The sequence below is a fragment of the Telmatherina bonti genome (assembly GCF_933228915.1).
Source record: "Telmatherina bonti genome assembly, chromosome: 4".
Classification (NCBI taxonomy): Eukaryota; Metazoa; Chordata; class Actinopteri; order Atheriniformes; family Telmatherinidae; genus Telmatherina; species Telmatherina bonti.
In genome coordinates, this window is record NC_136622.1 from 40009876 (window position 1) to 40030036 (window position 20161).

At 50.6% G+C, this 20161-nt stretch overlaps 1 protein-coding gene across 1 annotated transcript in view; it reads left to right on the plus strand.

Moving 5' to 3' along the window:
- LOC306754598 (plexin-B3-like) overlaps nucleotides 1-20161 on the plus strand; it is a gene marked incomplete at its 3' end in the record, with an annotated part of 204753 nt that overhangs the window by 144514 nt on the left and 40078 nt on the right. The window contains exons 5-9 of the mRNA XM_079238615.1: nucleotides 4798-4926; nucleotides 5000-5100; nucleotides 5254-5386; nucleotides 14179-14338; nucleotides 14406-14514. Coding sequence (XP_079094741.1) covers nucleotides 4798-4926; nucleotides 5000-5100; nucleotides 5254-5386; nucleotides 14179-14338; nucleotides 14406-14514 — 632 coding nt within the window. The remainder of the gene's footprint in view (nucleotides 1-4797; nucleotides 4927-4999; nucleotides 5101-5253; nucleotides 5387-14178; nucleotides 14339-14405; nucleotides 14515-20161) is intronic.

A 20161-nucleotide genomic window follows, 5' to 3' on the forward strand; every position in this document is an offset into this window, starting at 1 on the left:
AACAGACCCGATTCTGACCCAAGAACCAGTCCCGATTCTGACCCGGGAACCAGACCCGATTCTGACCCGGGAACCAGACCCGATTCTGACCCAAGAACCAGTCCCGATTCTGACCCCAGAACAAGACCCGATTCTGACCCGAGAACAAAACCCGATTCTGACCCGGGAAACAGACCCGATTCTGACCCAAGAACCAGTCCCGATTCTGACCCGGGAACCAGACCCGATTCTGACCCGGGAACCAGACCCGATTCTGACCCGAGAAACAGACCTCGATTCTGACCCGAGAACCAGACCCCGATTCTGACCCGAGAACCAGACCCCGATTCTGACCCGAGAACCAGACTCCGATTCTGACCTGAGAACCAGACCCCAATTCTGACCCGAGAGCAAGACCCGATTCTGACCCGGGAACCAGTCCCGATTCTGACCCGGGAACCAGACCCGATTCTGACCCGGGAACCAGACCCGATTCTGACCCAAGAACCAGTCCCGATTCTGACCCCAGAACAAGACCCGATTCTGACCCGGGAACCAGACCCGATTCTGACCCAAGAACCAGACCAGATTCTGACCCGGGAACTAGACCCGATTCTGACCCAAGAGCCAGTCCCGATTCTGACCCGGGAACCAGACCCAATTCTGACCTGGGAAACAGACCCGATTCTGACCCGGGAACCAGACCCGATTCTGACCCAAGAACCAGTCCCGATTCTGACCCGGGAACCAGACCCTATTCTGACCCAAGAGCAAGACCCGATTCTGACCTGGGAAACAGACCCGATTCTGACCCGGGAACCAGACCCGATTCTGACCCAAGAACCAGTCCCGATTCTGACCCGGGAAACAGACCCGATTCTGACCCGAGAGCAAGACCCGATTCTGACCCGGGAACCAGACCCGATTCTGACCCAAGAACCAGTCCCGATTCTGACCCGGGAACCAGACCCGATTCTGACCCGAGAACCAGACCCAATTCTGACCTGGGAAACAGACCCGATTCTGACCCGGGAACCAGACCCGATTCTGACCCAAGAACCAGTCCCGATTCTGACCCGGGAACCAGACCCGATTCTGACCCAAGAGCAAGACCCAATTCTGACCTGGGAAACAGACCCGATTCTGACCCGGGAACCAGACCCGATTCTGACCCAAGAACCAGTCCCGATTCTGACCCGGGAAACAGACCCGATTCTGACCCGAGAGCAAGACCCGATTCTGACCCGGGAACCAGACCCGATTCTGACCCAAGAACCAGTCCCGATTCTGACCCGGGAACCAGACCCGATTCTGACCCGGGAACCAGACCCGATTCTGACCCAAGAACCAGTCCCGATTCTGACCCCAGAACAAGACCCGATTCTGACCCGGGAACCAGACCCGATTCTGACCCAAGAACCAGACCAGATTCTGACCCGGGAACTAGACCCGATTCTGACCCAAGAGCCAGACCCAATTCTGACCCGGGAACCAGACCCGATTCTGACCCGGGAACCAGACCCGATTCTGACCCAAGAACCAGTCCCGATTCTGACCCGGGAACCAGACCCGATTCTGACCCAAGAGCCAGACCCAATTCTGACCTGGGAAACAGACCCGATTCTTACCCGGGAACCAGACCCGATTCTGACCCGAGAACCAGTCCCGATTCTGACCCAAGAACCAGACCCAATTCTGACCTGGGAAACAGACCCGATTCTGACCCGGGAACCAGACCCGATTCTGACCCCAGAACAAGACCCGATTCTGACCCCAGAACAAGACCCGATTCTGACCCGGGAACCAGACCCAATTGTGACCCAAGAACCAGTCCCGATTCTGACCCGGGAACCAGACCCGATTCTGACCCCAGAACAAGACCCAATTCTGACCCGAGAACAAAACCCGATTCTGACCCGGGAAACAGACCCGATTCTGACCCCAGAACAAGACCCGATTCTGACCCGGGAACCAGACCCGATTCTGACCCAAAAACAGACCAGATTCTGACCCGGGAACTAGACCCGATTCTGACCCAAGAGCCAGACCCAATTCTGACCTGGGAAACAGACCCGATTCTGACCCGGGAACCAGACCCGATTGTGACCCAAGAACCAGTCCCGATTCTGACCCGGGAACCAGACCCGATTCTGACCCCAGAACAAGACCCGATTCTGACCCGAGAACAAGACCCGATTCTGACCCGGGAACCAGACCCGATTCTGACCCAAGAACCAGTCCCAATTCTGACCCGGGAACCAGACCCGATTCTGACCCGGGAACCAGATCCGATTCTGACCCGGGAACCAGACCCGATTCTGACCCGAGAACAAGACCCGATTCTGACCCGGGAACCAGATCCGATTCTGACCCAAGAACCAGTCCCGATTCTGACCCGGGAACCAGACCCGATTCTGACCCAAGAGCCAGTCCCGATTCTGACCCGGGAACCAGACCCGATTCTGACCCGGGAACCAGACCAGATTCTGACCCGGGAACCAGACCCGATTCTGACCCGAGAACAAGACCCGATTCTGACCCGGGAACCAGACCCGATTCTGACCCAAGAACCAGACCCAATTCTGACCTGGGAACCAGACCCGATTCTGACCCGGGAACCAGACCCGATTCTGACCCGGGAACCAGACCTGATTCTGACCCGGGAACCAGACCCGATTCTGACCCGGGAACCAGACCCGATTCTGACCCGGGAACCAGACCCCTATTCTGACCCGAGAACCAGACCCGATTCTGACCCGGGAACCAGACCCAATTCTGACCCGGTAACAATACCCTATTCTGACCCGAGAACCAGACCCGATTCTGACCCGGGAACGAGACCCGATTCTGACCCGGGAACGAGACCGATTCTGACCCGGGAACCAGACCCGATTCTGACCCAAGAACCAGACCCGATTCTGACCCGGGAACGAGACCGATTCTGACCCGGGAACCAGACCCGATTCTGACCCAAGAACCAGACCCTATTCTGACCCGGTAACCAGACCCGATTCTGACCCGGGAACGAGACCGATTCTGACCCGGGAACCAGACCCGATTCTGACCCAAGAACCAGACCCAATTCTGACCCGGGAACCAGACCCGATTCTGACCCAAGAACCAGTCCCGATTCTGACCCGGGAACCAGACCCGATTCTGACCCAAGAACCAGACCCGATTCTGACCCAGGAACCAGACCCGATTCTGACCCAAGAACCAGTCCCGATTCTGACCCGGGAACCAGACCCGATTCTGACCCGAGAACCAGACCCAATTCTGACCCGAGAAACAGACCTCGATTCTGACCCGAGAACCAGACCCCGATTCTGACCCGAGAACCAGACCCCGATTCTGACCCGAGAACCATACCCCGATTCTGACCTGAGAACCAGACCCCAATTCTGACCCGAGAGCAAGACCCGATTCTGACCCGGGAACCAGACCCGATTCTGACCCGGGAACCAGACCCGATTCTGACCCACGAACCAGTCCCGATTCTGACCCGGGAACCAGACCCGATTCTGACCCGGGAACCAGACCCGATTCTGACCCGGGAACCAGACCCGATTCTGACCCGAGAACAAGACCCGATTCTGACCCGGGAACCAGACCCGATTCTGACCCAAGAACCAGTCCCGATTCTGACCCGGGAACCAGACCCGATTCTGACCCGGGAACCAGACCCGATTCTGACCCAAGAGCCAGACCCAATTCTGACCTGGGAACCAGACACGATTCTGACCCGGGAACCAGACCTGATTCTGACCCGGGAACCAGACCCGATTCTGACCCGGGAACCAGACCCGATTCTGACCCGGGAACCAGACCCCTATTCTGACCCGAGAACCAGACCCGATTCTGACCCGGGAACCAGACCCGATTCTGACCCGGGAACCAGTCCCGATTCTGACCCGGGAACCAGACCCGATTCTGACCCGAGAACCAGACCCAATTCTGACCCGAGAAACAGACCTCGATTCTGACCCGAGAACCAGACCCCGATTCTGACCTGAGAACCAGACCCCAATTCTGACCCGAGAGCAAGACCCGATTCTGACCCGGGAACCAGACCCAATTCTGACCCGGGAACCAGACCCCTATTCTGACCCGAGAACCAGACCCGATTCTGACCCGGGAACCAGACCCGATTCTGACCCGGGAACCAGACCCGATTCTGACCCGGTAACAATACCCTATTCTGACCCGAGAACCAGACCCTATTCTGACCCGGTAACCAGACCCGATTCTGACCCGGGAACCAGACCCGATTCTGACCCGGGAACCAGACCCGATTCCGACCCGGGAACCAGACCTGATTCTGACCCGAGAACCAGACTCCGATTCTGACCCGAGAGCAAGACCCGATTCTGACCCGAGAACCAGACCTAATTCTGACCCAAGAACAAGACCAGATTATGACCCGAGAACCAGAAACGAATCTGACCCGGGAACCAGACCCCGATTCTGACCCGAGAGCCAGACCTAATTCTGACCCGGGAACCAGATCCGAATCTGACCCGGGAACCAGACCCGGTTTTGAACCAGCTGCAGGGGGCCTGAGGCCGGCGAATGAACTAGAACAGAACAGCAGTTCCGATCCATTTCCCACCGGTGCTAGACACAACCAGACCCAGTACTATCCAGATCCTTCCGGGTCCAGACAGAACCAGTACCGGTCCGATCCAGATCCTGCTGGTACCAGACAGGAGCAGAACCGGTCCGATCCAGATCGTGCCGGTACCAGACAGAACCAGAACCGGTCTGATCCAGATCCTGGCAGTACCAGACAGAACCGCTTTCGGCTGTGTTTTGTTGCAGGTCTTGGTGCATCCCGACAGGTCAGGTGACCTGTACGGCTCCGTCCTGGTGGATAGCGGCGGCAGCATCAACGCCGATCTCCTATTGGATGAGAGCGAGGAGCATATTTATGTGTTAACTAATAGCAGGGTGAGAATGTCCTTCCTGGGCTCTTCTCTCATCCAATCAGTAAACAGATAAACTGATTCCTGTCTTTTCTCAGCTGTCAAAGGTTCCAGTGTCTTCCTGCGAGACATGGACAGACTGTCCTTCCTGTCTCGCTGCTAGAGACCCCTACTGTGGCTGGTGTGTCCTGGAGGGACGGTAGGTCCGATGTTCTGGCTCTTTTTATTGGACAGTAGAAGAAGAACCTGTAGTCCTGCTGGCGCCCCTCTGGTGGCAAGCAGGGGAACTACAGTCTGTTCCGGTTGGAGTTGGACATCGATCCGACCACGATCCGATTTTCTCATTGGCCAGGTGTTCCCGTAAACATCAGTGTCAGCGCCACCTGAAGACCAATCACTGGCTGTGGAGCTTTGAACAGACCAACCAGTGTGTTACAGTCCAGAGCCTGCAGCCAGCCAATCAGAGCACAGAGGAGCAGACGCAGGTATGCTACTGGTCAGCGTTGGTTACTGGGTCGGTGTTGATTGGCTGGAGTCTACTCTGTTACTATGGTAACTGTTTAGGGAGGGAAGATTTTCACTCCTCATCCCTCCATCCTCCCTCCATCATCCCTCCATCACTCCTCCATCCTCCCTCCATCACTCCTCCATCCTCCCTCCATCACTCCTCCATCCTCCCTCCATCCTCCCTCCATCACTCCTCCATCCTCCCTCCATCACTCCTCCATCCTCCCTCCATCACTCCTCCATCCTCCCTCCATCACTCCTCCATCCTCCCTCCATCACTCCTCCGTCGTCCCTCCATCCTCCCTCCATCACTCCTCCATCATCCCTCCATCATCCCTCCATCCTCCCTCCATCACTCCTCCATCATCCCTCCATCCTCCCTCCATCACTCCTCCATCATCCCTCCATCCTCCCTCCATCATCCCTCCTCCATCATCCCTCCATCATCCCTCCTCCATCATCCCTCCATCACTCCTCCGTCGTCCCTCCATCCTCCCTCCATCACTCCTCCGTCGTCCCTCCATCCTCCCTCCATCACTCCTCCATCCTCCCTCCATCCTCCCTCCATCACTCCTCCATCCTCCCTCCATCACTCCTCCATCATCCCTCCATCACTCCTCCATCACTCCTCCATCATCCCTCCATCACTCCTCCGTCGTCCCTCCATCCTCCCTCCATCACTCCTCCGTCGTCCCTCCATCATCCCTCCATCACTCCTCCATCATCCCTCCATCACTCCTCCATCACTCCTCCATCATCCCTCCATCCTCCCTCCATCACTCCTCCGTCATCCCTCCATCACTCCTCCATCACCCCTCCATCCTCCCTCCATCACTCCTCCATCATCCCTCCATCACTCCTCCATCCTCCCTCCATCACTCCTCCATCATCCCTCCATCCTCCCCCGTCATCCCTCCATCATCCCTCCATCACTCCTCCATCCCTCCATCATCCCTCCATCCTCCCTCCATCACTCCTCCATCACTCCTCCATCCTCCCTCCATCATCCCTCCATCACTCCTCCATCACTCCTCCATCATCCCTCCATCACTCCTCCATCATCCCTCCATCACTCCTCCATCACTCCTCCGTCATCCCTCCATCACTCCTCCATCATCCCTCCATCCTCCCTCCATCATCCCTCCATCCTCCCTCCATCACTCCTCCATCCTCCCTCCATCCTCCCTCCATCACTCCTCCATCATCCCTCCATCCTCCCTCCATCACTCCTCCATCATCCCTCCACCCTCCCTCCATCACTCCTCCACCCTCCCTCCATCACTCCTCCATCATCCCTCCATCCTCCCTCCATCACTCCTCCATCATCCCTCCATCCTCCCTCCATCACTCCTCCATCATCCCTCCATCCTCCCTCCATCATCCCTCCATCCTCCCTCCATCACTCCTCCATCATCCCTCCATCACTCCTCCATCCTCCCTCCATCCTCCCTCCATCACTCCTCCATCACTCCTCCGTCATCCCTCCATCACTCCTCCGTCATCCCTCCATCCTCCCTCCATCACTCCTCCATCATCCCTCCATCACTCCTCCGTCGTCCCTCCATCCTCCCTCCATCATCCCTCCATCACTCCTCCATCCTCCCTCCATCATCCCTCCATCACTCCTCCATCACTCCTCCGTCATCCCTCCATCCTCCCTCCATCACTCCTCCATCCTCCCTCCATCATCCCTCCATCACTCCTCCGTCGTCCCTCCATCCTCCCTCCATCACTCCTCCATCCTCCCTCCATCATCCCTCCATCACTCCTCCATCCTCCCTCCATCCTCCCTCCATCACTCCTCCATCCTCCCTCCATCATCCCTCCATCACTCCTCCATCATCCCTCCATCACTCCTCCGTCATCCCTCCATCACTCCTCCATCATCCCTCCATCACTCCTCCGTCATCCCTCCATCACTCCTCCATCACTCCTCCGTCATCCCTCCATCCTCCCTCCATCACTCCTCCATCCTCCCTCCATCATCCCTCCATCACTCCTCCATCACTCCTCCGTCATCCCTCCATCCTCCCTCCATCACTCCTCCATCCTCCCTCCGTCATCCCTCCATCACTCCTCCATCACTCCTCCGTCACTCCTCCGTCGTCCCTCCATCCTCCCTCCATCCTCCCTCCATCACTCCTCCATCACTCCTCCATCCTCCCTCCATCACTCCTCCATCCTCCCTCCATCACTCCTCCATCATCCCTCCATCCTCCCTCCATCCTCCCTCCATCACTCCTCCGTCATCCCTCCATCACTCCTCCATCATCCCTCCATCCTCCCTCCATCCTCCCTCCATCACTCCTCCGTCATCCCTCCATCACTCCTCCGTCATCCCTCCATCACTCCTCCGTCATCCCTCCATCACTCCTCCATCCTCCCTCCATCATCCCTCCATCACTCCTCCATCCTCCCTCCATCCTCCCTCCATCACTCCTCCATCACTCCTCCGTCATCCCTCCATCCTCCCTCCATCACTCCTCCGTCATCCCTCCATCCTCCCTCCATCACTCCTCCATCATCCCTCCATCACTCCTCCGTCATCCCTCCATCACTCCTCCGTCATCCCTCCATCACTCCTCCATCACTCCTCCATCCTCCCTCCATCACCCCTCCATCCTCCCTCCATCACTCCTCCATCATCCCTCCATCACTCCTCCATCATCCCTCCATCACTCCTCCATCATCCCTCCATCCTCCCTCCATCACCCCTCCATCCTCCCTCCATCACTCCTCCATCCTCCCTCCATCACTCCTCCATCACTCCTCCATCACTCCTCCATCCTCCCTCCATCACTCCTCCATCACTCCTCCATCACTCCTCCATCCTCCCTCCATCACCCCTCCATCCTCCCTCCATCCTCCCTCCATCACTCCTCCATCCTCCCTCCATCACTCCTCCATCCTCCCTCCATCACTCCTCCATCACTCCTCCATCACTCCTCCATCACTCCTCCATCCTCCCTCCATCATCCCTCCATCACTCCTCCATCATCCCTCCATCACTCCTCCATCATCCCTCCATCACTCCTCCATCATCCCTCCATCCTCCCTCCATCACCCCTCCATCCTCCCTCCATCACTCCTCCATCATCCCTCCATCCTCCCTCCATCACCCCTCCATCCTCCCTCCATCACTCCTCCATCACCCCTCCATCCTCCCTCCATCACTCCTCCATCATCCCTCCATCCTCCCTCCATCACTCCTCCATCACTCCTCCATCATCCCTCCATCCTCCCTCCATCATCCCTCCATCCTCCCTCCATCACTCCTCCATCATCCCTCCATCATCCCTCCATCACTCCTCCATCATCCCTCCATCCTCCCTCCATCACCCCTCCATCCTCCCTCCATCATCCCTCCATCACTCCTCCATCACTCCTCCATCATCCCTCCATCCTCCCTCCATCACTCCTCCATCACTCCTCCATCATCCCTCCATCACTCCTCCATCATCCCTCCATCATCCCTCCATCCTCCCTCCATCACTCCTCCATCACTCCTCCATCCTCCCTCCATCATCCCTCCATCACTCCTCCATCCTCCCTCCATCACTCCTCCATCACTCCTCCATCATCCCTCCATCACTCCTCCATCACTCCTCCATCATCCCTCCATCCTCCCTCCATCACTCCTCCATCACTCCTCCATCATCCCTCCATCACTCCTCCATCATCCCTCCATCATCCCTCCATCCTCCCTCCATCACTCCTCCATCACTCCTCCATCATCCCTCCATCCTCCCTCCATCACTCCTCCATCACTCCTCCATCATCCCTCCATCACTCCTCCATCATCCCTCCATCATCCCTCCATCATCCCTCCATCACTCCTCCATCCTCCCTCCATCACTCCTCCATCACTCCTCCATCCTCCCTCCATCATCCCTCCATCACTCCTCCATCCTCCCTCCATCACTCCTCCATCCTCCCTCCATCATCCCTCCATCACTCCTCCATCATCCCTCCATCACTCCTCCATCATCCCTCCATCATCCCTCCATCCTCCCTCCATCACTCCTCCATCACTCCTCCATCCTCCCTCCATCCTCCCTCCATCACTCCTCCATCCTCCCTCCATCCTCCCTCCATCATCCCTCCATCACTCCTCCATCCTCCCTCCATCATCCCTCCATCCTCCCTCCATCACTCCTCCATCCTCCCTCCATCATCCCTCCATCATCCCTCCATCATCCCTCCATCACTCCTCCATCATCCCTCCATCATCCCTCCATCACTCCTCCATCCTCCCTCCATCACTCCTCCATCACCCCTCCATCCTCCCTCCATCATCCCTCCATCATCCCTCCATCACTCCTCCATCACTCCTCCATCATCCCTCCATCACTCCTCCATCACTCCTCCATCACTCCTCCATCCTCCCTCCATCATCCCTCCATCACTCCTCCATCACCCCTCCATCCTCCCTCCATCATCCCTCCATCATCCCTCCATCCTCCCTCCATCACTCCTCCATCACTCCTCCATCCTCCCTCCATCATCCCTCCATCCTCCCTCCATCACTCCTCCATCCTCCCTCCATCCTCCCTCCATCATCCCTCCATCACTCCTCCATCCTCCCTCCATCATCCCTCCATCATCCCTCCATCACTCCTCCATCATCCCTCCATCATCCCTCCATCACTCCTCCATCCTCCCTCCATCACTCCTCCATCACCCCTCCATCCTCCCTCCATCATCCCTCCATCACTCCTCCATCACTCCTCCATCATCCCTCCATCATCCCTCCATCACTCCTCCATCCTCCCTCCATCACTCCTCCTTCCTCCCTCCATCATCCCTCCATCCTCCCTCCATCATCCCTCATCCTCCCTCCATCACTCCTCCGTCATCCCTCCATCATCCCTCCATCATTCCTCCATCACTCCTCCGTCACTCCTCCGTCATCCCTCCATCCTCCCTCCATCATCCCTCCATCCTCCCTCCATCATCCCTCATCCTCCCTCCATCACTCCTCCGTCATCCCTCCATCCTCCCTCCATCATCCCTCCATCACTCCTCCGTCATCCCTCCATCCTCCCTCCATCATCCCTCCATCCTCCCTCCATCACTCCTCCATCATCCCTCCATCATCCCTCCATCACTCCTCCATCACTCCTCCATCATCCCTCCATCATCCCTCCATCATCCCTCCATCACTCCTCCATCATCCCTCCATCACTCCTCCATCACTCCTCCATCACTCCTCCATCATCCCTCCATCACTCCTCCATCATCCCTCCATCACTCCTCCATCATCCCTCCATCACTCCTCCATCACTCCTCCATCACTCCTCCATCATCCCTCCATCACTCCTCCATCACTCCTCCATCACTCCTCCATCATCCCTCCATCACTCCTCCATCATCCCTCCATCACCCCTCCATCACTCCTCCATCATCCCTCCATCACTCCTCCGTCATCCCTCCATCCTCCCTCCATCATCCCTCCATCATCCCTCCATCACTCCTCCATCCTCCCTCCATCACTCCTCCATCATCCCTCCATCCTCCCTCCATCATCCCTCCATCCTCCCTCCATCACTCCTCCATCACCCCTCCATCCTCCCTCCATCATCCCTCCATCACTCCTCCATCACTCCTCCATCATCCCTCCATCCTCCCTCCATCACTCCTCCGTCATCCTTCCATCACTCCTCCATCACTCCTCCATCCTCCCTCCATCATCCCTCCATCACTCCTCCATCCTCCCTCCATCCTCCCTCCATCACTCCTCCATCATCCCTCCATCCTCCCTCCATCCTCCCTCCATCACTCCTCCATCATCCCTCCATCCTCCCTCCATCACTCCTCCATCCTCCCTCCATCACTCCTCCGTCATCCCTCCATCCTCCCTCCATCATCCCTCCATCCTCCCTCCATCACTCCTCCGTCATCCCTCCATCCTCCCTCCATCATCCCTCCATCATCCCTCCATCACTCCTCCATCCTCCCTCCATCACTCCTCCATCATCCCTCCATCCTCCCTCCATCCTCCCTCCATCATCCCTCCATCACTCCTCCGTCATCCCTCCATCACTCCTCCATCCTCCCTCCATCCTCCCTCCATCATCCCTCCATCATCCCTCCATCACTCCTCCATCCTCCCTCCATCACTCCTCCATCCTCCCTCCATCCTCCCTCCATCACTCCTCCATCATCCCTCCATCCTCCCTCCATCACTCCTCCATCACTCCTCCATCATCCCTCCATCATCCCTCATCCTCCCTCCATCACTCCTCCGTCATCCCTCCATCCTCCCTCCATCACTCCTCCATCCTCCCTCCATCACTCCTCCATCCTCCCTCCATCACTCCTCCATCACTCCTCCATCCTCCCTCCATCATCCCTCCATCCTCCCTCCATCATCCCTCCATCCTCCCTCCATCACTCCTCCATCACTCCTCCATCCTCCCTCCATCACTCCTCCATCCTCCCTCCATCCTCCCTCCATCACTCCTCCATCCTCCCTCCATCACTCCTCCATCACTCCTCCATCACTCCTCCATCCTCCCTCCATCACTCCTCCATCACTCCTCCATCACTCCTCCATCACTCCTCCATCATCCCTCCATCACTCCTCCGTCATCCCTCCATCACTCCTCCATCACTCCTCCGTCATCCCTCCATCCTCCCTCCATCATCCCTCCATCACTCCTCCGTCATCCCTCCATCATCCCTCCATCACTCCTCCATCATCCCTCCATCCTCCCTCCATCCTCCCTCCATCCTCCCTCCATCATCCCTCCATCCTCCCTCCATCACTCCTCCATCCTCCCTCCATCCTCCCTCCATCATCCCTCCATCACTCCTCCATCACTCCTCCATCACTCCTCCGTCATCCCTCCATCACTCCTCCATCACTCCTCCGTCATCCCTCCATCCTCCCTCCATCATCCCTCCATCACTCCTCCGTCATCCCTCCATCATCCCTCCATCACTCCTCCATCATCCCTCCATCCTCCCTCCATCCTCCCTCCATCCTCCCTCCATCACTCCTCCATCCTCCCTCCATCCTCCCTCCATCATCCCTCCATCCTCCCTCCATCACTCCTCCATCACTCCTCCATCATCCCTCCATCACTCCTCCGTCATCCCTCCATCATCCCTCCATCACTCCTCCGTCATCCCTCCATCACTCCTCCATCCTCCCTCCATCATCCCTCCATCCTCCCTCCATCATCCCTCCATCCTCCCTCCATCATCCCTCCATCACTCCTCCATCATCCCTCCATCACTCCTCCGTCATCCCTCCATCATCCCTCCATCACTCCTCCGTCATCCCTCCATCACTCCTCCATCCTCCCTCCATCCTCCCTCCATCATCCCTCCATCATCCCTCCATCCTCCCTCCATCATCCCTCCATCCTCCCTCCATCACTCCTCCATCATCCCTCCATCACTCCTCCATCCTCCCTCCATCACTCCTCCATCCTCCCTCCATCCTCCCTCCATCATCCCTCCATCATCCCTCCATCCTCCCTCCATCATCCCTCCATCATCCCTCCATCACTCCTCCATCATCCCTCCATCACTCCTCCGTCATCCCTCCATCCTCCCTCCATCACTCCTCCATCCTCCCTCCATCACTCCTCCATCATCCCTCCATCACTCCTCCATCCTCCCTCCATCCTCCCTCCATCATCCCTCCATCATCCCTCCATCATCCCTCCATCATCCCTCCATCATCCCTCCATCATCCCTCCATCATCCCTCCATCACTCCTCCATCATCCCTCCATCACTCCTCCATCCTCCCTCCATCCTCCCTCCATCATCCCTCCATCATCCCTCCATCCTCCCTCCATCATCCCTCCATCATCCCTCCATCACTCCTCCATCATCCCTCCATCACTCCTCCGTCATCCCTCCATCCTCCCTCCATCACTCCTCCATCACTCCTCCGTCATCCCTCCATCACTCCTCCGTCATCCCTCCATCATCCCTCCATCACTCCTCCATCATCCCTCCATCATCCCTCCATCATCCCTCCATCCTCCCTCCATCATCCCTCCATCCTCCCTCCATCACTCCTCCATCATCCCTCCATCACTCCTCCGTCATCCCTCCATCATCCCTCCATCACTCCTCCGTCATCCCTCCATCACTCCTCCGTCATCCCTCCATCATCCCTCCATCACTCCTCCATCCTCCCTCCATCACTCCTCCATCCTCCCTCCATCCTCCCTCCATCACTCCTCCATCCTCCCTCCATCCTCCCTCCATCATACCTCCATCCTCCCTCCATCCTCCCTCCATCACTCCTCCATCCTCCCTCCATCCTCCCTCCATCATACCTCCATCCTCCCTCCATCCTCCCTCCATCATACCTCCATCCTCCCTCCATCCTCCCTCCATCACTCCTCCATCCTCCCTCCATCCTCCCTCCATCATACCTCCATCCTCCCTCCATCCTCCCTCCATCACTCCTCCATCACTCCTCCATCATCCCTCCATCACTCCTCCGTCATCCCTCCATCCTCCCTCCATCACTCCTCCATCACTCCTCCGTCATCCCTCCATCACTCCTCCGTCATCCCTCCATCCTCCCTCCATCACTCCTCCATCACTCCTCCGTCATCCCTCCATCACTCCTCCGTCATCCCTCCATCCTCCCTCCATCACTCCTCCATCACTCCTCCGTCATCCCTCCATCCTCCCTCCATCATCCCTCCGTCAGGTTTTGTTGTACATAATGTTCATGTTTTGGTGGTTTCCATGGTGATGTTTATAATTCTTCTCTAAACTGAGAACTGCTTCGTCTCCAGGTAACGCTGTCAGTCATCCAGCTTCCTTTCCTTGAGGGGGCGGAGTCTCTTTCCTGTGTATTTGGGCAGGTCCCTGCTCAGAATGCAATTGTCATAGGAACAAGGGTCACCTGTCAATCACCTGCACCTGAACTCCTCCCATCCATACCCACAGGAAGTGGTGAGTGGACAGTGACTTTGTAACCAGTCCACCTTCATGACCTGCTGACGTCATTTCCTGTCTGCAGATCACATTGTCCTGCCTGTATCTCTGATGTTTGGTCATGTGACCATCACCACCGGAAAGATGACATTTTATGAATGTGACGCCGTTTCCCGACTTAACCAGAGTTCCCAGTAAGACTACAACTAACACACACATGATGGTGATGACGATGATGATGCTGGTATTAACTATAAATGTGATGATACCAGAACTACTAATGATGATAGTGATGATACCAGTACTAATGATGATGATGGTGATGATGATGATAATACCAGTACTAATGAAGATGATGAAGGTGATGATACCAGTACTAATTATGATGGTGATGATACCAGTAATAATTATGATGGTGATGATACCAGTAATAATTATGATGATCGTTATGATACCAGTAATAATGATGATGATGATGATCGTGATGATACCAGTACTAATGATGATGATGGTGATGATACTAGTACTAATGATGATGATCGTGATGATACCAGTTCTAATGATGATGATGATGTTGATGATACTAGTACTAATGATGAAGATGGTGATGATACCAGTACTAATGATGATGATGATGGTGATGGTACCAGTACTAATGATGATGATGATGGTGATGATACCAGTACTAATGATGATGATGGTGATGGTACCAGTTCTAATGATGATGATGGTGATGAAACTAATTCTAATGATGATGATGATCGTGATGATACCAGTAATAATGATGATGATGGTGATGATACAAGTAATAATGATGATGATGGTGATGATACCAGTAATAATGATGATGATGGTGATGATACTAGTAATAATGATGATGATGGTGATGATACCAGTAATAATGATGATGATGGTGATGATACCAGTACTAATGATGATGATGGTGATGATACCAGTAATAATGATGATGATGGTGATGATACCAGTAATAATGATGATGATGGTGATGATACCAGTAATAATGATGATGATGGTGATGATACCAGTAATAATGATGATGATGGTGACGATACAAGTGATAATGATGATGATGGTGATGATACCAGTAATAATGATGATGATGGTGATGATACCAGTAATAATGATGATGATGGTGATGATACCAGTAATAATGATGATGATGGTGATGATACCAGTAATAATGATGATGATGGTGATGATACCAGTAATAATGATGATGATGGTGACGATACAAGTGATAATGATGATGATGGTGATGATACCAGTAATAATGATGATGATGGTGATGATACCAGTAATAATGATGATGATCGTGATGATACCAGTAATAATGATGATGATGGTGACGATACAAGTAATAATGATGATGATGGTGATGATACAAGTAATAATGATGATGATGGTGATGATACCAGTAATAATGATGATGATGGTGATGATACCAGTAATAACGATGATGATGGTGATGATACAAGTAATAATGATGATGATAGTGATGATACCAGTACTACTAATGATGATAGTGATGATACCAGTACTAATGATGATGATGATGATGATGATACCAGTACTAATGATGATGATGAAGGTGATGATACCAGTACTAATTATGATGGTGATGATACCAGTAATAATGATGATGATGGTGATGATACCAGTAATAATGATGATGATGGTGATGATACCAGTAATAATGATGATGATGGTGATGATACCAGTAATAATGATGATGATGGTGATGATACCAGTAATAATGATGATGATGGTGATGATACCAGTAATAATGATGATGATGGTGATGATACCAGTAATAATGATGATGATGGTGATGATACCAGTAATAATGATGATGATGGTGATGATACCAGTAATAATGATGATGATCGTGATGATACCAGTAATAATGATGATGATGGTGACGATACAAGTAATAATGATGATGATGGTGATGATCCCAGTAATAATGATGATGATGGTGATGATACCAGTAATAATGATGATGATGGTGATGATACCAGTAATAACGATGATGATGGTGATGATACAAGTAATAATGATGATGATGGTGATGATACCAGTAATAATGATGATGATGGTGATGATACAAATAATAATGATGATGATGATGATGATACCAGTAATAATGATGATGATGGTGACGATACAAGTAATAATGATGATGATGGTGATGATACCAGTAATAATGATGATGATCGTGATGATACCAGTAATAATGATGATGATGGTGACGATACAAGTAATAATGATGATGATGGTGATGATACAAGTAATAATGATGATGATGGTGATGATACCAGTAATAATGATGATGATGGTGATGATACCAGTAATAACGATGATGATGGTGATGATACAAGTAATAATGATGATGATAGTGATGATACCAGTACTACTGATGATGATGGTGATGATACCAGTAATATTGATGATGATGATGATGATGATGATGATACCAGTACTAATGATGATGATGAAGGTGATGATACCAGTACTAATTATGATGGTGATGATACCAGTAATAATGATGATGATGGTGATGATACCAGTAATAATGATGATGATGGTGATGATACAAGTAATAATGATGATGATGGTGATGATACCAGTAATAATGATGATGATGGTGATGATACCAGTAATAATGATGATGATGGTGATGATACCAGTAATAATGATGATGATGGTGATGATACCAGTAATAATGATGATGATGGTGATGATACCAGTAATAATGATGATGATGGTGACGATACAAGTAATAATGATGATGATGGTGATGATACCAGTAATAATGATGATGATCGTGATGATACAAGTAATAATGATGATGATGGTGATGATACCAGTAATAATGATGATGATGGTGATGATACCAGTAATAACGATGATGATCGTGATGATACAAGTAATAATGATGATGATAGTGATGATACCAGTACTACTAATGATGATAGTGATGATACCAGTACTAATGATGATGATGATGATGATGATACCAGTACTAATGATGATGATGAAGGTGATGATACCAGTACTAATTATGATGGTGATGATACCAGTAATAATGATGATGATGGTGATGATACCAGTAATAATGATGATGATGGTGATGATACCAGTAATAATGATGATGATGGTGATGATACCAGTAATAATGATGATGATGGTGATGATACCAGTAATAATGATGATGATGATGATGATACCAGTAATAATGATGATGATGGTGATGATACCAGTAATAATGATGATGATGGTGATGATACCAGTAATAATGATGATGATGGTGATGATACCAGTAATAATGATGATGATGGTGACGATACAAGTAATAATGATGATGATGGTGACGATACCAGTAATAATGATGATGATGGTGATGATACCAGTAATAATGATGATGATGGTGATGATACAAGTAATAATGATGATGATGATGATGATACCAGTAATAATGATGATGATGGTGACGATACAAGTAATAATGATGATGATGATACCAGTAATAATGATGATGATCGTGATGATACCAGTAATAATGATGATGATGGTGACGATACAAGTAATAATGATGATGATGGTGATGATACAAGTAATAATGATGATGATGGTGATGATACCAGTAATAATGATGATGATGGTGATGATACCAGTAATAACGATGATGATGGTGATGATACAAGTAATAATGATGATGATAGTGATGATACCAGTACTACTGATGATGATGGTGATGATACCAGTAATATTGATGATGATGATGATGATGATGATGATACCAGTACTAATGATGATGATGATGGTGATAATTCCAGTAATAATGATTATGATGGTGATGATACCAGTAATAATGATGATGATGGTGATGATACCAGTAATAATGATGATGATGGTGATGATACCAGTAATAATGATGATGATGGTGATGATACCAGTAATAATGATGATGATGGTGATGATACCAGTAATAATGATGATGATGGTGACGATACAAGTGATAATGATGATGATGGTGATGATACCAGTAATAATGATGATGATGGTGATGATACCAGTAATAATGATGATGATCGTGATGATACCAGTAATAATGATGATGATGGTGACGATACAAGTAATAATGATGATGATGGTGATGATACAAGTAATAATGATGATGATGGTGATGATACCAGTAATAATGATGATGATGGTGATGATACCAGTAATAACGATGATGATGGTGATGATACAAGTAATAATGATGATGATAGTGATGATACCAGTACTAATGATGATGATGATGATGATGATACCAGTACTAATGATGATGATGAAGGTGATGATACCAGTACTAATTATGATGGTGATGATACCAGTAATAATGATGATGATGGTGATGATACCAGTAATAATGATGATGATGGTGATGATACCAGTAATAATGATGATGATGGTGACGATACCAGTAATAATGATGATGATGGTGATGATACCAGTAATAATGATGATGATGGTGATGATACCAGTAATAATGATGATGATGGTGACGATACAAGTAATAATGATGATGATGGTGATGATACCAGTAATAATGATGATGATGGTGATGATACAAGTAATAATGATGATGATGATGATGATACCAGTAATAATGATGATGATGGTGACGATACAAGTAATAATGATGATGATGGTGATGATACCAGTAATAATGATGATGATCGTGATGATACCAGTAATAATGATGATGATGGTGACGATACAAGTAATAATGATGATGATGGTGATGATACCAGTAATAATGATGATGATGGTGATGATACCAGTAATAATGATGATGATGGTGATGATACAAGTAATAATGATGATGATGGTGATGATACCAGTAATAATGATGATGATGGTGATGATACCAGTAATAACGATGATGATGGTGATGATACAAGTAATAATGATGATGATAGTGATGATACCAGTACTACTGATGATGATGGTGATGATGCCAGTAATATTGATGATGATGATGATGATACCAGTAATAATGATGATGATGGTGATGATACCAGTAATAATGATGATGATGGTGATGATACCAGTAATAATGATGATGATGGTGATGATACCAGTAATAATGATGATGATGGTGATGATACAAGTAATAATGATGATGATATTGATGATACCAGTACTACTGATGATGATGGTGATGATACCAGTAATATTGATGATGATGATGATGATGATACCAGTACTAATGATGATGATGAAGGTGATGATACCAGTACTAATTATGATGGTGATGATACCAGTAATAATGATGATGATGGTGATGATACCAGTAATAATGATGATGATGGTGATGATACCAGTAATAATGATGATGATGGAGATGATACCAGTAATAATGATGATGATGGTGATGATACCAGTAATAATGATGATGATGGTGATGATACCAGTAATAATGATGATGATGGTGATGATACCAGTAATAATGATGATGATGGTGACGATACAAGTAATAATGATGATGATGGTGATGATACCAGTAATAACGATGATGATGGTGATGATACAAGTAATAATGATGATGATAGTGATGATACCAGTACTACTAATGATGATAGTGATGATACCAGTACTAATGATGATGATGATGATGATGATACCAGTACTAATGATGATGATGAAGGTGATGATACCAGTACTAATTATGATGGTGATGATACCAGTAATAATGATGATGATGGTGATGATACCAGTAATAATGATGATGATGGTGATGATACCAGTAATAATGATGATGATGGTGATGAT